At 31.2% G+C, this 17409-nt stretch overlaps 1 protein-coding gene across 3 annotated transcripts; it reads left to right on the top strand.

The window, feature by feature from the left end:
* Positions 1 to 176: 176 nt before the first annotated feature.
* LOC130892321 (zinc finger protein 62 homolog) lies at positions 177 to 17007 on the top strand. Of its 3 annotated transcripts, XR_009059021.1 has the most exons (4): positions 361 to 517; positions 568 to 652; positions 719 to 2830; positions 16939 to 17007. XR_009059021.1 is itself a non-coding variant. In XM_057797694.1 (2 exons), the coding sequence occupies exons 1-2, from the start codon at positions 485 to 487 to the stop codon at positions 2195 to 2197; spliced, it is 1647 nt and encodes a 548-aa protein (XP_057653677.1). In that variant the 5' UTR covers positions 177 to 484; the 3' UTR covers positions 2198 to 3143. The 3 variants fall into 3 exon arrangements, 1 of the variants encoding a protein (XP_057653677.1); XR_009059020.1 differs by having other exon boundaries at positions 177 to 652; XM_057797694.1 differs by lacking the exon at positions 16939 to 17007 and having other exon boundaries at positions 177 to 652; positions 719 to 3143.
* The last annotated feature ends 402 nt before the right edge of the window (positions 17008 to 17409 follow it).

The following is a 17409-nucleotide window of genomic DNA, read 5'->3' as shown; positions in this document are numbered from 1 at the left end:
TTAATTACCCTACTTTGTGGCCGCCAGGCCAGCGTTGCAATCAACAGATAGTGTCAAATTTCTGCTTACTATTTTTTAACATGAATAACGCGATTGATAGATTATTGACGTTAGAAGTTTTTATACTTTTTGCCATTTCAGTATGAAAATAGCTTGTTAATATTATGCTTTAGTGTGAGGGATGAATCGTTGATAACTGTAATTATTGAACATCTATAATCTATCATTATTATAGAAAAGTTATTACAGATCTATTTAGAAAATGAAAAATTAATTGAGATCTGCATGAAACGTATATTTGATAGCTTAATAGATTTGACAGAACGCCACTGCACTTTTGCATCTAACTTCATGCTAATGGCGAAAAGTATAATCATTTGAATTAAACTAAATATGAGTGCCATTTAAAATTATTTCATTGCGAATATAAACTAAAACGTTATTATATAGAAGGATACACAATTACATTAAAGGATACTTTACAATGAATAAAGTTCAGTTAAATTCACTTTGCCGAGTATGTCTTTGTAAAAATTCCGAAATGTTTCCTTTAAATTACACTTTTAGGGAAGCAACAGAATCTGTAAACAATGAAAATGAAGATGATAATATAGTAATTCAACATGCCTTGTCAGCTTTATTTAACTATAAGGTATTAATATATTTTTAATAAAAATATTTGTTTACCCTAAATGAAAATATTCTTTTATTTTTTTAGGAGACTGATAGTGAAAAATTCCCAAAACAAATATGTTCCATGTGCTTAGGTATTCTGAAAATAGCTTATGATTTCAAAATACTCTTTGAAGAATCTCATCAAATTATTTTACAATATATAGGACAGCATATTGCACCAAAAGATTGTGCCAATAATACAACTAGTTCTTCTGTAGATCTTATTGTAGGTACAAACAAATATGATTTAAAAGATTTAGTTATCGTGGAACCAGAAAATTGTCGTGAAGGATATGATTTTGGAGGGTTCTTAAGGAATTTAGGGACACAAGTTACAGCAACGTTTTCCGAAAGTTATAAAAAATCCGGCTCTACAATAAAGGAAATAGTTAGAGAACATTGTGTTGAAAGTTATAAAAAATCCGGCTCTTCAATAGAGAAAATACTTGGAGAAAATTGTGTTGAAAGTGATAAAAAATCTGGCTCTTCAGTTGACAAAATAGTTGAAGAAAATTGTGTTGAAAGTTATAAAAAATCCGGCTCTTCAGTAGAGAAAATAGTTGAAGAAAATTCTGTTGAAAGTGAAGAAGAGCAAGATGATGATGAGTATATTGTTATTGAAAGTGATAAAATTAATGATACAATAATTCATGTTATTCATGATGATAGAGAAAAAAATACGGATACCTCACAGAAAAGTGATAATTGTGATGAGTTGATTATATCTGCTATGAACTTAAGATATGAATGTAGTGTATGTCAAAAACTGTATCGTTCAAAAGCTAGGTTCGAGAAACATATCGTTACTTGTGACCAGACTTTAATACCAAATTTACAATGCCAACACTGTTCAAAATTTTTCAGTTGTTCAAAAAGTTTAAGAAACCATTTAAAATTGCATGATAAGAAACAGAACATTTCATGTGACTTTTGTGATCAAAAATTCAATACCAGTAGCTCTCTCAAGTACCACCAAGTTACCAAGCATAGTGAAACGAGTTACGTATGTCAAGTTTGCGGGAAAAAGTTCGCTATTGCTACTACACTTAACGCACACATGCAAGTTCACAATAAAAATAAAACACAATGTATTTGTCCAGTATGTGGAAAGACTTTCCACTACAAAGGCGGACTCTTTTATCACATGAAACAACACACCAACGAAAGAAAGTATCATTGTGATTATTGTGAAAAAACCTTTTATACGCTAACCGCTAAAAAACGACATACTTTAACTCATACAGGAGCGCGCCCTTATCAATGCCAGTTTTGTCCAAAGAGGTTTTTTTCTACAGGGGAAATGAAGAAACACGAATATATTCATGCAGGGGTTTTGCCTTATAAGTGTAAATACTGTAGTAAAGGTTTTAGATCCAATTTTAATATGAAAGTGCATTGGTTTAATCATACAGGAAGTTCGGTTTGTGAATATTGTTACAGAGGATTTATTTCTAAAGAAGTTTTGCAATTCCATTATAGAGTTAAACATAAAAATTTAGTTCAAAAGAAAAAAGATACATGAGTGATTAATAAAAGTTGTGGTTAGTTTTACATTAGTTTCTATTATTTTTCATGCAAAAAGCAAGCACAAGATAAATCCTATTACACTTGAGTAGTTCGAGTTGTGCCTGCCATCAGTGGTGAATCATTTGGGCTCATGCAAATTTAATACAAATACTGGAACTGTCATTTAATTTTTATTTTGGTGTTTGTCAGTTTTGAAAAGTGTATTGTGAAAACGCCTCAAGAAGAAGAATTTCAACGTACACCTCCGGAATTAGTTGAAATAGCTAATTCCACTATTCAAACACTATTTCCGACGAAGTCACCAAAAATGTATGATTTGACTTATGAAAAATTTATAAGATGGTGCAAAGAAAATATTATACGAATATACACAGAAAATCTTATGCTTGCTTATTATATGTATTTGTCAAGAAAATTTAAAAGTTCGACACTATGGGCTCAATATTCAATGATTAAAACTCAATTAAACATCAAACATAATGTAAAAATGGAAAATTATACCAAATTAGCTGCATTTTTAAAGCGACCAGAAAAAAAATATACCTCAAAAAAATCAAAGGTATTAACAAAAGACCAATTTGATAAATTTCTTCAGGATGCACTGAATAATGTTTATTTAGCAACAAAGGTAGGCACTTTCTTTTTTTTATTATTTATAAATTTATTAAATTGTTGACAATAATATCTTTTAGGACATTAATAATTAAATTGACAACAATTAACATATTTCGAACTTGAAACGATTATACCATGATAGCTCCATATCTACAATAAAATTTTTTGTATTAATTTAATAATAATTTCACTCACATCGCTCCCCTATTTTCTTGCACTATCTACTAATTTAAAGTCATTGGAAAAACTGTCTGCTACTACTAAAAAAGTAGAAAAAAAATTAACTATTACACAGTTCACCTAAATAGAAAACATTTAACAAAAAATTGTGATGCAAGTATTTTTTATAACTCCAAAAAAATTCATGAAGTTTACGTTTCAGTCTTGTGGCGCAACGTTCGTTTTGAAATCTAAGCCCTATAATGTTTTCAAATTTTCAGTAATTATTGAAAATAACACTTGAATATCAAATGAAACTTTTCATCCAATGGTTATCAGATACAAAAAGTTTTATATATCTAGGAAAATTTCACACAGGATAATGCGAATAACCAAAATGCAAAAAATAATATATATATATATATATATATATATATATATATATATATATATATATATATATATATATATATATATATATATATATATATATATATATAATGACTATCGTCAATACTTGCAATACATAATTCATTCGATTACGGATGATATAAAAAAATATTTAATACTGTGATAAACAAAACATAGAATTAATAGTTATTTATGTGTCAAGTCATACATTTTCTCACGAGGCTGGAGATGAGCGACAAGAAGAGTCTTTAGTGTCGTGTTATATACGTATTATACACGTATTATACAGAGTGAGATTTATGCATGAAACGCCTCAAGTATCTCGGCAACGACTTGTATGATTATTATAAATTTTTGTGTACAAGGTTGTTGTGATACGGTCGTTATTATGGTAGTATATACTTTGTTATTTCAAATAGATCACCCTATATATTTTGTGCTTTTAGAAATCCTTAAGAAATACTTGTTATTTTTCATCTAAATGCCATAATTTCGGAGTTATAGTTATATTTGCTTTATCTCCGCCGAAGTTAGAATAATACATTTAGGTAGCTATGACTGCTACAATAACAAATTTGACGTTGCACTAAATGATTATTGTTAAAGTTTATTGAAAGTCCCATTGGATCGTTTATCTGAAAAAGAAAAATTTAATAATTAATGATATTAGGATATAGTGATAGGCGTTGAGGTCAACAAGAAACGTGTAATATTTTTAATAATGTATATCCTAACGGAAGTCCCATAACAAGGTCTACTGTTAGTAAATTAGTAAAAAAGTTTAACGAAACTGGTTCAGTAAAAGATTTATCTAAATCTAAACTGAAAACAAATCTTTAGATGTTTGTGTCCTGTTAGAAGACGATCCACACTTGAGTACTAGATAAATATCCAGGAAATAATAAATATTTCGCAAACATCCGTAATGAAAATTTGACGTGATAATAAATTCAATTCATACAAAGTAACGTTAGTTCAAGAGTTGTCAGATGACAATTTTGATAGACGCGAAGAGTTTGGAGACCTAATGATGGAAAAATGTTACATTCAAAACGAACCAAAATTTTTAAGTAATGTTATGTTTCACGATGAGGTCACTTTTTATATTAACGAAAACGTAAATCGGCATAATTGTAGGTACTGGTCACGTAACAATCCTCGTTGGATGCGTGAATCCCACACCCAATATCCCGAAAAACTGAATGTATGGGCTGGAATAATAGGCGACAATATAATTAGTCCCTTTTTCATTTAGGGTAACTTAAATGGTCCTGCGTATTTAGATTTATTGGAAAATAGTATTATTAGTATATATAGTATAACCTGAGTTGGCTCGGATATTTCCAAATTCAAGAACTTAAATATTTTCAATTATATTAAAAAAAAACTTCATTATTAGAAGTTTCAGACAATGACAATATCCCAAGTGACAATATTTGGCTACAAGATGGCGCCCCACCTCACTATGCGTGTGTAGTGGGGGAATACCTAAATAATTTGTTTCCTAGAAGATGGATTGGAAGGCACGGTTATATCGAATGGCCCCTCCTGATCACCCGACATGAATCCTTTAGACTATTTCCTGTGAAGTCACTTAGAAAACATCTTTTATAAAACAAAACCTGCCAATACTCAGGAGTTAAAAGATAGGATTACATCAGAAATAAGAAGAATTGAGCAGTCACGGATTAAAAGTTTAAAAAATCTCATGGCTTGTACTCAAGTAAATGGACACATTTTGAGCATCTGCTGTAATCGCCTTTACTGTATATTTTCTATAAGTCGTAATTTTTCTACTTCAAAAATGTGGATCTACTTCTAACATGACACAAACATTTAAAGATTTGGATAAATATTTTACTACACTAGTTTCGTTAAACTTTTTACTAATTTACTGTTACTAGAACTGAATTATTGAAGAATATTCAAATTAAAGCAATTTATTTAATTGTAGCCATCTAAATGTACAATATTTATTGTCATTTTGGTGGAGACACTGTAAATGTAGCTATAACTCCGAAATTATGGCATTTTATTATAGACAGTATTAAATAAAAAATATTGAGTATTTTTTTTAAGATTTCTAAAATAACAAAACATATAGGGTGATCTATTTGAAACAACAAAGTTTATTACTTTTCCGGAAAAAGGAAAGATCTGACAACAATGACACCATAATACCGGCTGTAAAGTACAAATCAAATAAGAAAAATACAGGCACGTCATACCTGACAAAGAGCGTGAGAATATCCTCATCGGATTTCCGATGCTGCTCGATTTCATTCATGGGGTATATATATATATATATATATATATATATATATATATATATATATATGTATTTGTAGTTGTTTAGAGTTTGTTTGTGTTTTGTGTCGTGCTAATATAAAGGTGCGTCTCCATTGAACAAACAATGGGGAAACAAGTTTGTCAAACACGTTGATTAAAGTACAGATTTAAATAATTGCGATTCGGCATGAAACATTAGTCAGTTAGGTTTTGTCGAAGAATGGGTGATTTGAACCGCCGCCGTCGTCTGGCCTGCATTGCAGCAGCTTATATTTTAATGGAAGAACCTTGTTATCGTCGATGGTGGCAAAGACAATTGTTTTTACGACGTTATGAATATAGTGGTGATGATTTCCGAAATGATAAATAGTAAATTACACACCCAATTCAAAATTTGATATGAACCATAAAGGTTAGTCAATTGAAACCACATAGCGAACTAAACGGTGTCAACGGTGAATCTCTGAACTCGTCCATATATATCGCCCTTTTCCTCATTTTCAATTTCATTGCTAAGCTCTCCTGCGATTCTCGTTTCTGGTGTTACAAATTTCCTTGTTTCCTCATATTCCTCCATTTTATATTAAAATAATAAATTATCGATATTGTTTTTTAAAACACAAAGTCTCTTTAGATTCTTTATTTTCGCCATAAACAGATTGTTCATCTCTCTCTTTGTTCATTCCCTCATAACACTCTTTCATTATCATGTAAGCTTCTTTTGAAGCTTACCTCTTGCTAGTTATTAGAATTCGTCGACGGCATACCACTACTGGAGCTTTTTTCTGACGAACCCACACCGGTGTTAATGGATGGCGATCCTACTTGACTGTCACTATTTTTCAATTGGACTGATACAACGCTTAAAAACGTTTCCCGGGGTGTTGATTTGTCAGCCAAAAAATCAAAATAAGTTAATCCCCACCAATGCTTATTTTTTTTGGGTCCCCATCCCGGACTTACAATTTATTGCTAGTAACTTTTTCTCTTGTCTATATTGCACTAGAAGAGTTTCAATCTTTCTTTTAATCTCGGCGACATTATTTACACATAAATATTTTGCACACACACACACACCACATTACCATTCCTTCAAAAAATTACAGGTAAACACTTAAGATTTTTTACATAATAAGGCCTTTTTTTGCATAGAGTAATTAAATGTGTGGTTGAAACCATAAAATATATTACCTATTTTTCTTTTTACTTGCGTTCTAAAAAAAAAACAGGGCACTTTGCCACTTCAACTTGGCCAACTTAAGTGTCTTTTAAAACTGATTTTAGTATATTTTGCGCTTTTTTAATAGCAAAGCTAAACTGATCAAGAGGTGTTTTGAGTTTTATATTAGCAACTTTTACACTTTACATTACTTTTTCTGAAAAATATGAAATAATATTGCAGAGAAAGGACACTAGCTGCTACAGGTGTGTCCCAAAAATTAGTAAGGAAGCTCAAAAAGTTGAATGGAGGAGGCTAAGAAAAGAAAACTTGATCTTATTTCTCCTGATAAAATTGGATTCAGCTAATAAGCATACTTAATTATTTACGTACCAAGTTTAACCTCATAGAAAAAGTTTGGTCGTTAGTAAAAAACTGGGTAGTGGCGCACAACACAACATTTAGGTTTTATTCTATCATAGCTAGGTCCCCTTTATTTATATTTTTTGAGATATGTGTTTAAAATTCGAAGGGCTTTATAAGACCATTTTATTAAAGCAATATGCTAAAAAGGGGAAAAATGATTTTTCCATCTTACCCATTGCTCCTATGAACGTTTATAGTGTTTAAACATTGGTAAAATTGCGAGTTGTAATTTGTTAATTGATCATCCGCTTTTGTCATAATCTTGAACCAATTTCAAGCGATCTACCAACTTTAGTTGACATAGACTCAAGTATACGGTTAACAATCAGCTGTTTGAATTTTTATTTGAATTTGATACTTCTCTGGTCTGGCTATTCAGAATAAAAGATATGGATTTACGATAAATAGAGATCGACATTAACTGAGTGGTGACACCATAATTACGCTGTGTGTTTTTCTTATTTGATTTGTACTATAACACAAACCGTTTCCGAGATAATTGAGGCGTTCCATACATAAAACTCACTCTGTATTTTTTTCGAAATCGCCCTGATTTCGAATAGGTTATGAATTTAGCGATTAGTTACAGAGCTAAATAATACGATTATTTTTTAAAATCAAAATGCATATTCTATATCTTTTCATTTTTTTATGTTAATCGTAATAGAACAGTTTGAATTATTCGTAATATTAAAAGGTTGTAAGCTGGATGACGAATAATCGACACCTGTCGAACATGAAGCGGATAACATCCAGTTACTTCAGTGCTTAGGCACTAAAAAGCGATTTCTTTTCCACCGAAAAATATATATTTCTTGTAACAGGTATAATCACTAATTATGTGCAAATATCAAAGATGTGACGTTGCACACAATTATATGTGAATTATATAGTAATTAAACATATCCATACACTTTTTTTGTAATTCTTGTGTTGTTATCTAAACCGTTTTCTATTTACGTTCATTTAATTGTTCAATATAAGTTTGGGCCTTTCAGACACCGACAGAAGTTACTCAAGCGGATGCGAAACAGACCGTTATTCATAGTTTTGACGTAATCAAAAATACAGAATGTTTTGTTATTGCTTTCCTTATTTACTCCTTTGCAGTAATTTGGGAAAATTTGAACAAATTTTGTGGCTTCGATTACAGAACGAACTATGCGCTTCAGCACTCCAACATAAAGTTTATGGGTTTTTTGCTATTTGTATTTCTTATCAATATTGTAAAATACAAAATTCTCTACAAATTTTGTTTAAAAAAAATTTTTTTACGGCGAACCGTTTTCAAGATAGAGGGCGGAGTGAACGAATGAAATGAGATATTTACAAAAAAAGCACAAAAAACCGATTTTTGTGACCTTTGACCTTGAAATTTGATAGTTGCGTACACCCTACCATATGTAGGTTTAGAGACAACTTTTAGGGTGTCAATATACAGGTATTTACAGACTTACAGCTGGGTATCTCGAATTCCGAGGTGAACTTTCTATAATGACTGGACTATAGTGTCTTTTGCAATAGTTAGAAAAATTGATGAAATTTTGGGTCTTCGATTTCAAAACGAACCATGCGCGTCAGTGCTCAAATGTAAGGCTTTATGAATTTTTTTGGCGTTATGAAAACTATTTCCATCACAGTTTTTGGTCAATTATTTTCTAATTAGGTGAACTTTGTAATATGTGAATAATTTCACTTTTATTTTTTGGATCTTTGGTTCAAAATCGTGAAAGCGTGCTCAAACTTCTTTTATCTACTTAATCTTCAATTTTGGTAGTAACATTATGTAGCCTGTTATAATATTTCTTCTATTAACATTTGTTCGCGAAAATTCAGTTTTTGTTGTAAAAAAATATCATCATTACAATATACAGGGTGTACCAATTTTATGTCTAAGTTTTGTGTAGGGGTTACTTTAGAAGTTACAAACAATGTTATTAGGAAAACAGGTTCATATTTAGAAAGTATCTTCAACTAGATAGAATGTTGCATAACACCATTTAAACACATAATTTTAAGTTTAAATAAGAACCTCTAGATATTACCTAGACCGAATTCGGTTTCCTCACATTTTTGGTTTATGATTATATAGAGAAAGGATTTATTTCTATAGACGTTTTGCAATTCCATTAGAGAATTAAAAAGAAAAAAGATACATGAGTTATTAATGAAAGATATGTTTAGTTTTACATTAGTTTCAATTATCAGTGACGTAATTCGTAGGAGGAATGGCTTCGGCTGATATAGGGAAGGGGCGGTGGTAAGTACCACGATTCTTACAATAAGAAAAAAAATTGCCGAGCAAAAAAGTATCTTGAACTAGACAGACTCTGTTATTAACCATACCAAACCAAACATATGATTTCTCTTCCATGATTTTAATTGATAAGCAAATGACTACATATTCCACGTTCAGACTGTTAATTGTTTATTGTAATAATATAGGTTTAAAGTTTTCTCCACTTCGAATTGTTTGCAATTTTGTAATTAATAACAGAGTGAAAGTGATGCCTGGTTGTAAATACAGATAATTGGCTGTCGATTACATTGGAATCAGTCATGGTGTCGAAAAATTCAGTCTCTATGGCTACTACAAAAGTATAGGGTCGAAGGGTTTGAAATAGGCCGTGGATCGCTTGAGTTCAACTGCCCTATTGGATTTTTACATCGAGAAAACATAAATAAAACATTTTTTGCTAAACATGTTACCAGTACTATTACATTTAACTAAAATTTTTGTCGTTTGTTAAAAATGACTCTCCAATTATGAGTATAGAAGTTTAATGCTTTTATTTAAAACTAAAATATCAAAATTGTTAATCTTATTTCTAGGCTATGCTCATTTTTCTATTTTTAGGATCAGTAGTAGTGGAAGGAATCAGCGTTGACTTCTTAATCTTAGAGTTAAGACTACAAGTATATGATTATTTTTTACAAAAAGATCTCATTTGAAGAAGTCTGTTTGAACATTCATATAAAAAAACTTGTAAAATAGACGTTATCTTCAGTAACTTAAGTACTCATTTACTGCATATTTATAATTAGTTATCAGTCATTTGGATGAAATTCCACTCCACGTAACCCTTTTGTCTTTCTGTACTTACGGATCTATGTCGTGGAGTTGACTTTGTGGTAGTACGTCTTGGTCAATTGTTAATATTGTAGAACATGCATTATTTGAAAATTGTAACTGATTTCGATATTATTGTCTGAACTTTTTTTGATTTCATATTTATTCAATTATTAAAATGCTAAAAGTGAAAATCGACAGTGAAAGCGCCACTTTCAGTTTATTACGGTGAATTCTTTCCTCATTTTTTCGTTTCCCGATATTTTTTCATACAACTTAAAGAGCATGCTTGACAAAGTTTTTCCTCACCTTCAATATTCTTATCCTTGTTAAAAATTGGTTTAATTACCTATATTTCCCAATATTAGAGGATCAACTCTTCCTTTATATTTAATACAACATTTCTGACATTATTTAGCCAAAGTTTGTAGGTAGATATTAGACCAATGTGTGCATTGTTCCCGCAAATAAATGAATCCATTGGGGGATTTGCTTTTTATTTAACAGAATGTTATTTGAATTTAAATATGCAAGATTATTAAGAATTAACTATATTTAGTATTTTTCAAAGTACAGAACAATCGCAAGGACGAACGCATTCACCTGTATATTCATTGAGGACAAATCCATCTTGACAAACACATCCAGGAGTACAAATTAAACAGTTACAAGCTAACAATGGGTTTGGGTCTCTACATGTTGGAATGTCATCGTTATTACAACATGACTGGCATCCTGGTACTTGGGATTCACCTATAAAAATAGATAATCAATAATGTAGGACCTACAACTAAGTATTTTGTGTAACAATTTTTCACTTGAACTGAAATGATATTAATTTGGCGGTCTTAGAGTAAATAAATAATATAAATTTATTTAATATCTTAGACCTTTTGAAATATTAATGCTTCTAAATGTTCTTGATTTTAAGTCATTTCTGTTTTGAAATTAGTTTTCTTTTGATAATTTTTAAAAGAAAGATAAAATTTGACGTTTCGACTTTTCTTTAAGTCTTTATCAAAATATGATATTGACACTGACAATTTGCTTATTTATATTGATCTATAGATCAATTATTTGTAGTTTTCATTTTCATTTCTAAAAATTCTCTTTTTCGTGTATTAGATTCCGTTCAAAGAATTTTTTAATCTTCATAATTGAATTTATGTTTTTTTGATATTTCATGGTTCGTTAATGCGATTCTGTTGTCTTTTATCGTATTAAGGACCTTTTAGCCTATTTTCTAAACACTGAGATGTCTGCCCTATGTAGACAGCGTCACAAATATTTGGATAATGTATTATGTCCTCTATGACTTATACTGATATCATATTTATTGAAATAATTCGATAATTGTTGAGAAACTCCTTGTACATAGGGTAAGGAAAAATGTTTTATGTTTTGATGTTTCGTTTCTGTTATGTATTTTGATTGATTATAGTGTCTGTTTATCCTTTTCTTGAATATGTTATTTATCATTTTTTCCGGATAATTATTCTCTTTCAATGCAGTTTTTGCTTTTTGAATAGCTAAGCATCTTAATTCAGGATCTAATAGTTGAATAGATCTATAGCCAGACTCATTATCACTGATCTTTTTTGTGACATGGTGAGTTTAAAAAAGAATTTCCGGTATCTGTAGCATTAGACCACAAAATACATTTCCATAGAAAAACTAAAAATATACCATGACTAAATTCATCTTTTGATGGACTATTTTGTATCATAAATGTGTTTCAAAACTAAAAGATAAATCAACTGCTCGAATTCTCGCTTTAGCATTTATCCAACTCAAAGAAAGGGTATAAGATTAACACTATATTATTATAGTGTTAGGCTCAACGCACTTACTATTTATATAGTGGTAGAGTAATGGAATTTGATAAAAGTTGTCCGAGAAGATTCCTGAAGATGTTAGCACTTATCCATATAAGCTGGGAAATATTTTTTCGCATGCGTTGAGATTCTCATTTAAATTTCAGTCATTTTGTACTTCCAGTTTCTGCTTCGACAATTTTATAAGTGAGCCACCTCAGTGTTGCCATATTTCGAAACTTAAGTAGCAACCCTCGTGTGTGGAAGCCTCGTTTTCGATATTGTTTCTCCCCCATTCTGGCTTCATTGAGATAAGGAAACTCTCGGAAACTTAAATCCTGGACCATTTTTGTGTATAACCCACAAAATTTTGGATAAACTAAAGCCTCTAGTGCACATATGGTAACTTTTTCCAGTTTTTTTATTCCCTAAAAATCTAAAAACTACTCCTTTGAAAGTGTTTTTTTTGTTGGGCACCGGTAAGAAATTTTGGAAATTCATCACTAGTAGAGAGTTTTTTTATTTGTGGACCAACAAAAATTTCAGCTTTAGCATTTGCTTCCGCCAACTTTGCAAAAAAGTTTTTTAAAAATGTAAAAGTCTCAGATCTTTCACCTCTTTTTTACGAATTGTTTCATAAGGCATTTCCCAATACAAAATTTAGTTCTTAGTGGACATGCTCGTTGAATATAGTGTTGAGCATCGGCTCTACTATCTCACATAACAAAAATAATACGGATATTTTGTATATCCACCCTGTAGCCCCATTAAGAATCCTACTATCTTAAAATCTCCAATGCCACTCTTTATATTTCAAAGCTTCTAGTGAAAATTTCTACTCTTTCATAGTTTTTTTAAGAAGTACAGAATGATGGAATTTTATTTCCGTTATGTAATAAAGCTGCTTTTAAGCTTTTCGTAGAGATGTCAATAAATACACGCCACTTACTGGAAACACAGAGCATCCTAATTGCTTCAAACAAATCTCTTATGTAATTAGAATAACAGAGTCCATCTTCTTTGGCAAAAAACGTAGAAAACATTTCATGTCGACTTCGTTGGTCTGTTATTTTGATATAAATAATCAAATTTCATTGCTTCAAATGGAAACCCAAAAGATCTGATTTATTTTTAGGCAAATTCAATACTCAAATTAAGTCATTAAAGTCTTCTGGTATGAGAAAATGAAGTTATGGTGGTTCCTGTGACAATACAAACTCTTCATCTTCAATATATTTATTTGAACTTTGAGAAGAGCTTGATTTAGACAATTTTGTAAAAGGTTTAGGAACTAGAAGAAGAAGAATTCGTTAATTTTTTTTATTTTGGATGAACAACTTAGAAATAACAGTCACCGTGGTCTTGGTGCTGCGACTTTTATATTCCATTTCTCACCTCTATACCATCTAAATGAAATTAAGCAAATAATGAAAATGCATTTATATAAAAGAAACTAGCTCTTACCCGCGGCTTCGCTCGCATCGAATCCATTAAATAAGTATCAGAAAACATTATAATACAAATATATCAATATGATGACTTTATTCTATTGCTTGGTTTAGTATTATCGATTTCTAAACATTACTACATAAAATGAAGTTTCAAAACATTTGTTCTGGTGTTTCTATCGCTCTTCTATCTACCCGCTGTTGGGCATGTCTTTCTAAATGACGTTGGGTCTGAAAAGGTGTTTCAGCAGCTCTCAAATCACTTTGTCGCCTTGCTTGCTTTTGTCTTCTCAGCTCTGCATGCACCGTAGATTCTTGATTTCGCGCAACTTTTGCTGCACGGGCCGAATTCTTTGATAATGTAGATTTACGCTTCCGAGGCATTTTTTAGACATACGCTTTCAGTGACCGTCACTGAAAGTACTATTGTACCTAACCTCAAAAATTCCAAACTGCTGAAACTATAGTCAATTGAATTGGATGTATAGATTAAATAGATATTGACTTGACTGCCGGTAATATCGTACGACGATAATTGACGATAATTTAGTATTTTAGTATGCTAGATGGCGCCGAAGTAGCAAAATATTGATATTTGTTGACAATTTTTCTTTATTTTTGTAAAAAATATTTTTTTTTAATTAAAAGTATACTATGCTACTTCTAGTACCTCCCAGAATATATGTACCAAGTTTCATGATGATTAGTCAAGTAGTTTTTGCGTGAAAGCGTAACAAACATCTATGCTTTCACATTTTTAATATTATAAGTATGGATGTTACTTTTCCTAACCTAATCTAACCTACCGTCTAAATATCTTTTGCATTTACTGCAAGTAACGTGTGGAGCTCACGGTTTACCTAAATTACGAACAAGGAATTTAAAATAAGCTTCGTAGGCTTCAAAGATTTAAATATCGTATTAGCATCATATTTTCACTTTTGAGATGACATTTTTGTCTATTTGTAACTTCTAAAATATCTTCTAATAACTCAAGAAAGAGAATTTATTACCACAAAAGCAAACTTTTCAAGGGATGTGGCATATTTTCTTTATTTTTGTGAATGGAAATATCACAAAATAAATTTCAAGAAAAAGACAATTTTTTTATGTAAAGTTGTGGAATTCATTTCTAGTAGATGACTTACCAAAAAAGAGTTTTTTCTAGAACTTCTAGCAGTAAGAACTGGAAGTATGATACACTTGACCTGATCAGTAATTATATCATACGTCATAGTATGGTATACTTATGCCTGTGAGAATGTAAGGCAGAATAGCCAAAAGCTCCGAATCAATAAGAATCCATTTAGGCGGAATTTCTATCTATTTGAAGGTGTGCATAATTTCGAACTATCTGAAAAGAGATATAGTAGATATATTTGATAACAAACATTCATAAGAGCGATCAATTCACAAACAATTATGCGGAAGTGGTCGTGGATTGTCTATAAACACTAAATTAGCTAAATAAAGAAAATAATGTTCTCCTGATATCGGTGCCAGTACAGATAAGTTTGCAATGGAAAGAGAAAACAAATTATTTGGTGAAAAGGGGGGCAAGATCCCTGTCACCGGACCAGAACCGTTCTATTTCTCACGAGGTAATAAAAAAAAAGTAAAACCGTTAAAGGTCTAATAAATACATCAACTTAAGTAGGAACCACCTATGTATATTCATAAAGTTCCTGAAGGGTCAATAAAAGTGAAAAACACCGGCAATTGCAGGAGAGTGTGACATACGGGCACACCGTATGTATCGAAATAAAATCTGAGCATTCAGTCATTAATCAGTGCTGTGGGACTTTACGACGAGCTGTAGCATACATGTAGAGGCTAGCTCCAAGTAACACACAAGAGATCTTTCATGTTCCAGTATATGTACAAATCCCCCTGTTGTGAACGCACCTCGTATATATGTATATTTCTTTGGTGTTATTAATCTGTTCACCGCATATACTGAATTTTGTTACCGTGGCAACAAGCTGTATTGTGGTTTCTATTTTTAGACCTTTTTTTGCTTGTCTAATCGGCTAACGCTGGGCCGTAAGATAAATAGAAAAAAAAAAATGTAACACTTGCTTTTTGGCCTTGGTAATGTGCGTGTGATTATTATTGCGCTACTATCTTATAATATATTTTTATATTTTGTATTTTGGTTTATGTCAATTAGCAAGAGTGGATAAATGTTTTAGTTTCAAAGTACAATTTAGTTAAATAGTAAATACAGTCCACTACTTATTGGTTTATAGTTTAATGATGTAGTAAAGGTGAATAAGAAGAAAGTTTAGTGTTTTTATTTGCCATTACAAATGAACTAAAAAATAACGTAATCAGGAATCTCCTGTACACCCCCTTTATATATAGATCTATATGAAGATTGTTGTTAGATACAACTTATTGGAGTTTAGAACAGAATTTTAATAGATCATACAAACTCATTTTGTTGTTGAAAATTGAAATCTAGTTTTCGAAATTATAAAAGATACTACAAATTAACATTGAAATCCACTTTTATTATGAGGTACAGCTTATCAACTCAATTATTTTATAGTTACTTACTGTTACAAACAGAGCACTGATCTTTCTTGATACATTTACCAGTTACATCTTCTCTTATTAATCCGCTGCCACATTCGCACCGTTCCACGCAAATTTTTGGACAAACAATTTGATATTGTTGCGGATACGGATTTTGACAAGTCGCTTCGGGTACACAATACGAAGCACACGTATTCAAAACTTCATCTTGAGGACATTGCGAATCTAGAGAAAAATTCAATTCCTGTTTACTATTATGGCGTAGTATACATGAAGCCAAGAAAATACCATTAAAAGTCCTAATAGTGTGATACGTTATCTGAAAAAATCGAATAATAGACTTACTTGGAGCAATACGACTTGGACAATTTTCGATTGGGACGCACAATCCTGAGAATTCGTCTCTTATAAATCCATTATTAATATCACAATCGCATTTTTGTACACATATTAGAATACACATTTCTGAAGATGTCGGATTGGGGTTTTGACATGTAGGCTCAGGTACGCAACTCGATGCACATGAATTATGATACTCGTTTTCACCACACACTGAAAAAATTAATTAATAGTTTGTATTAAAGAATAATAATACAATACATAGGATTTTGTTGAATTTTGCTATCTACTTAACATGATATCTGATCCGAATATTCATTGAAAATAAGTATTAGGGTATATTAGAAAACTTGTCATTTCGTTATAACATTTTAAAAATCATTTTATTTATTTATTCATCAATGTAATCTCCTTCAAGAGCAAAACAATCATTCCAGCCCAGTTTTAGCAATTGCTTCTTTATTTCAGCTGAATTTCTTACCAGTGAGCATTTTTAAAGATACCGAATAGTCAGTGGTCACTGGGGGCTAGATCTGGACTATATAGTGGATAAGGAAGCGATATTGATTCAATGTAACCATTGGCATCGCTACCAACCATTTGTAAATCGGTGCGCTGTCTTGATGAAACAGTGGTTTTTTATTCGACAAATGACGCAGTTTTTCCTTGATTGTTGCATTCAAGGGATCCAACAATTCTAGGTAGCATTCGCCATTGATTGTCTCTTCCTTTTGGAGATAGTCAATGAACAATATGCTATGTGCATCCCAAAATACTGAAGCCAAAACCTTCCTAGCTTACTGTGCCTTTGGACGTGGTTCGCAGACTGCAGTCCACTCAGATGATGATCGTTTTGTTTCCGGAGTGATGTGATGTGATGTGAGAGCGCGTATCACCAGGTCATACATCTAAACAAAAGCCTACGTGGGATATATATTG

The sequence above is a fragment of the Diorhabda carinulata genome, chromosome 4 (genome assembly GCF_026250575.1).
Source record: "Diorhabda carinulata isolate Delta chromosome 4, icDioCari1.1, whole genome shotgun sequence".
NCBI lineage: Eukaryota > Metazoa > Arthropoda > Insecta > Coleoptera > Chrysomelidae > Diorhabda > Diorhabda carinulata.
The sequence above is the reverse complement of the archived record's forward strand: the minus strand, read 5'-3'. Positions and strand labels throughout refer to the sequence as shown.

What these genes read in the sequence shown, in the direction of transcription:
- LOC130892321 (XM_057797694.1), top strand. Translation starts at nt 485, where the DNA reads ATGAATAAAGTTCAGTTAAATTCACTTTGCCGAGTATGTCTTTGTAAA. An exon ending in CAGCTTTATTTAACTATAAG is followed by an intron (nt 653 to 718) that starts GTATTAATATAT and finishes TTATTTTTTTAG; the next exon opens with GAGACTGATAGTGAAAAATT.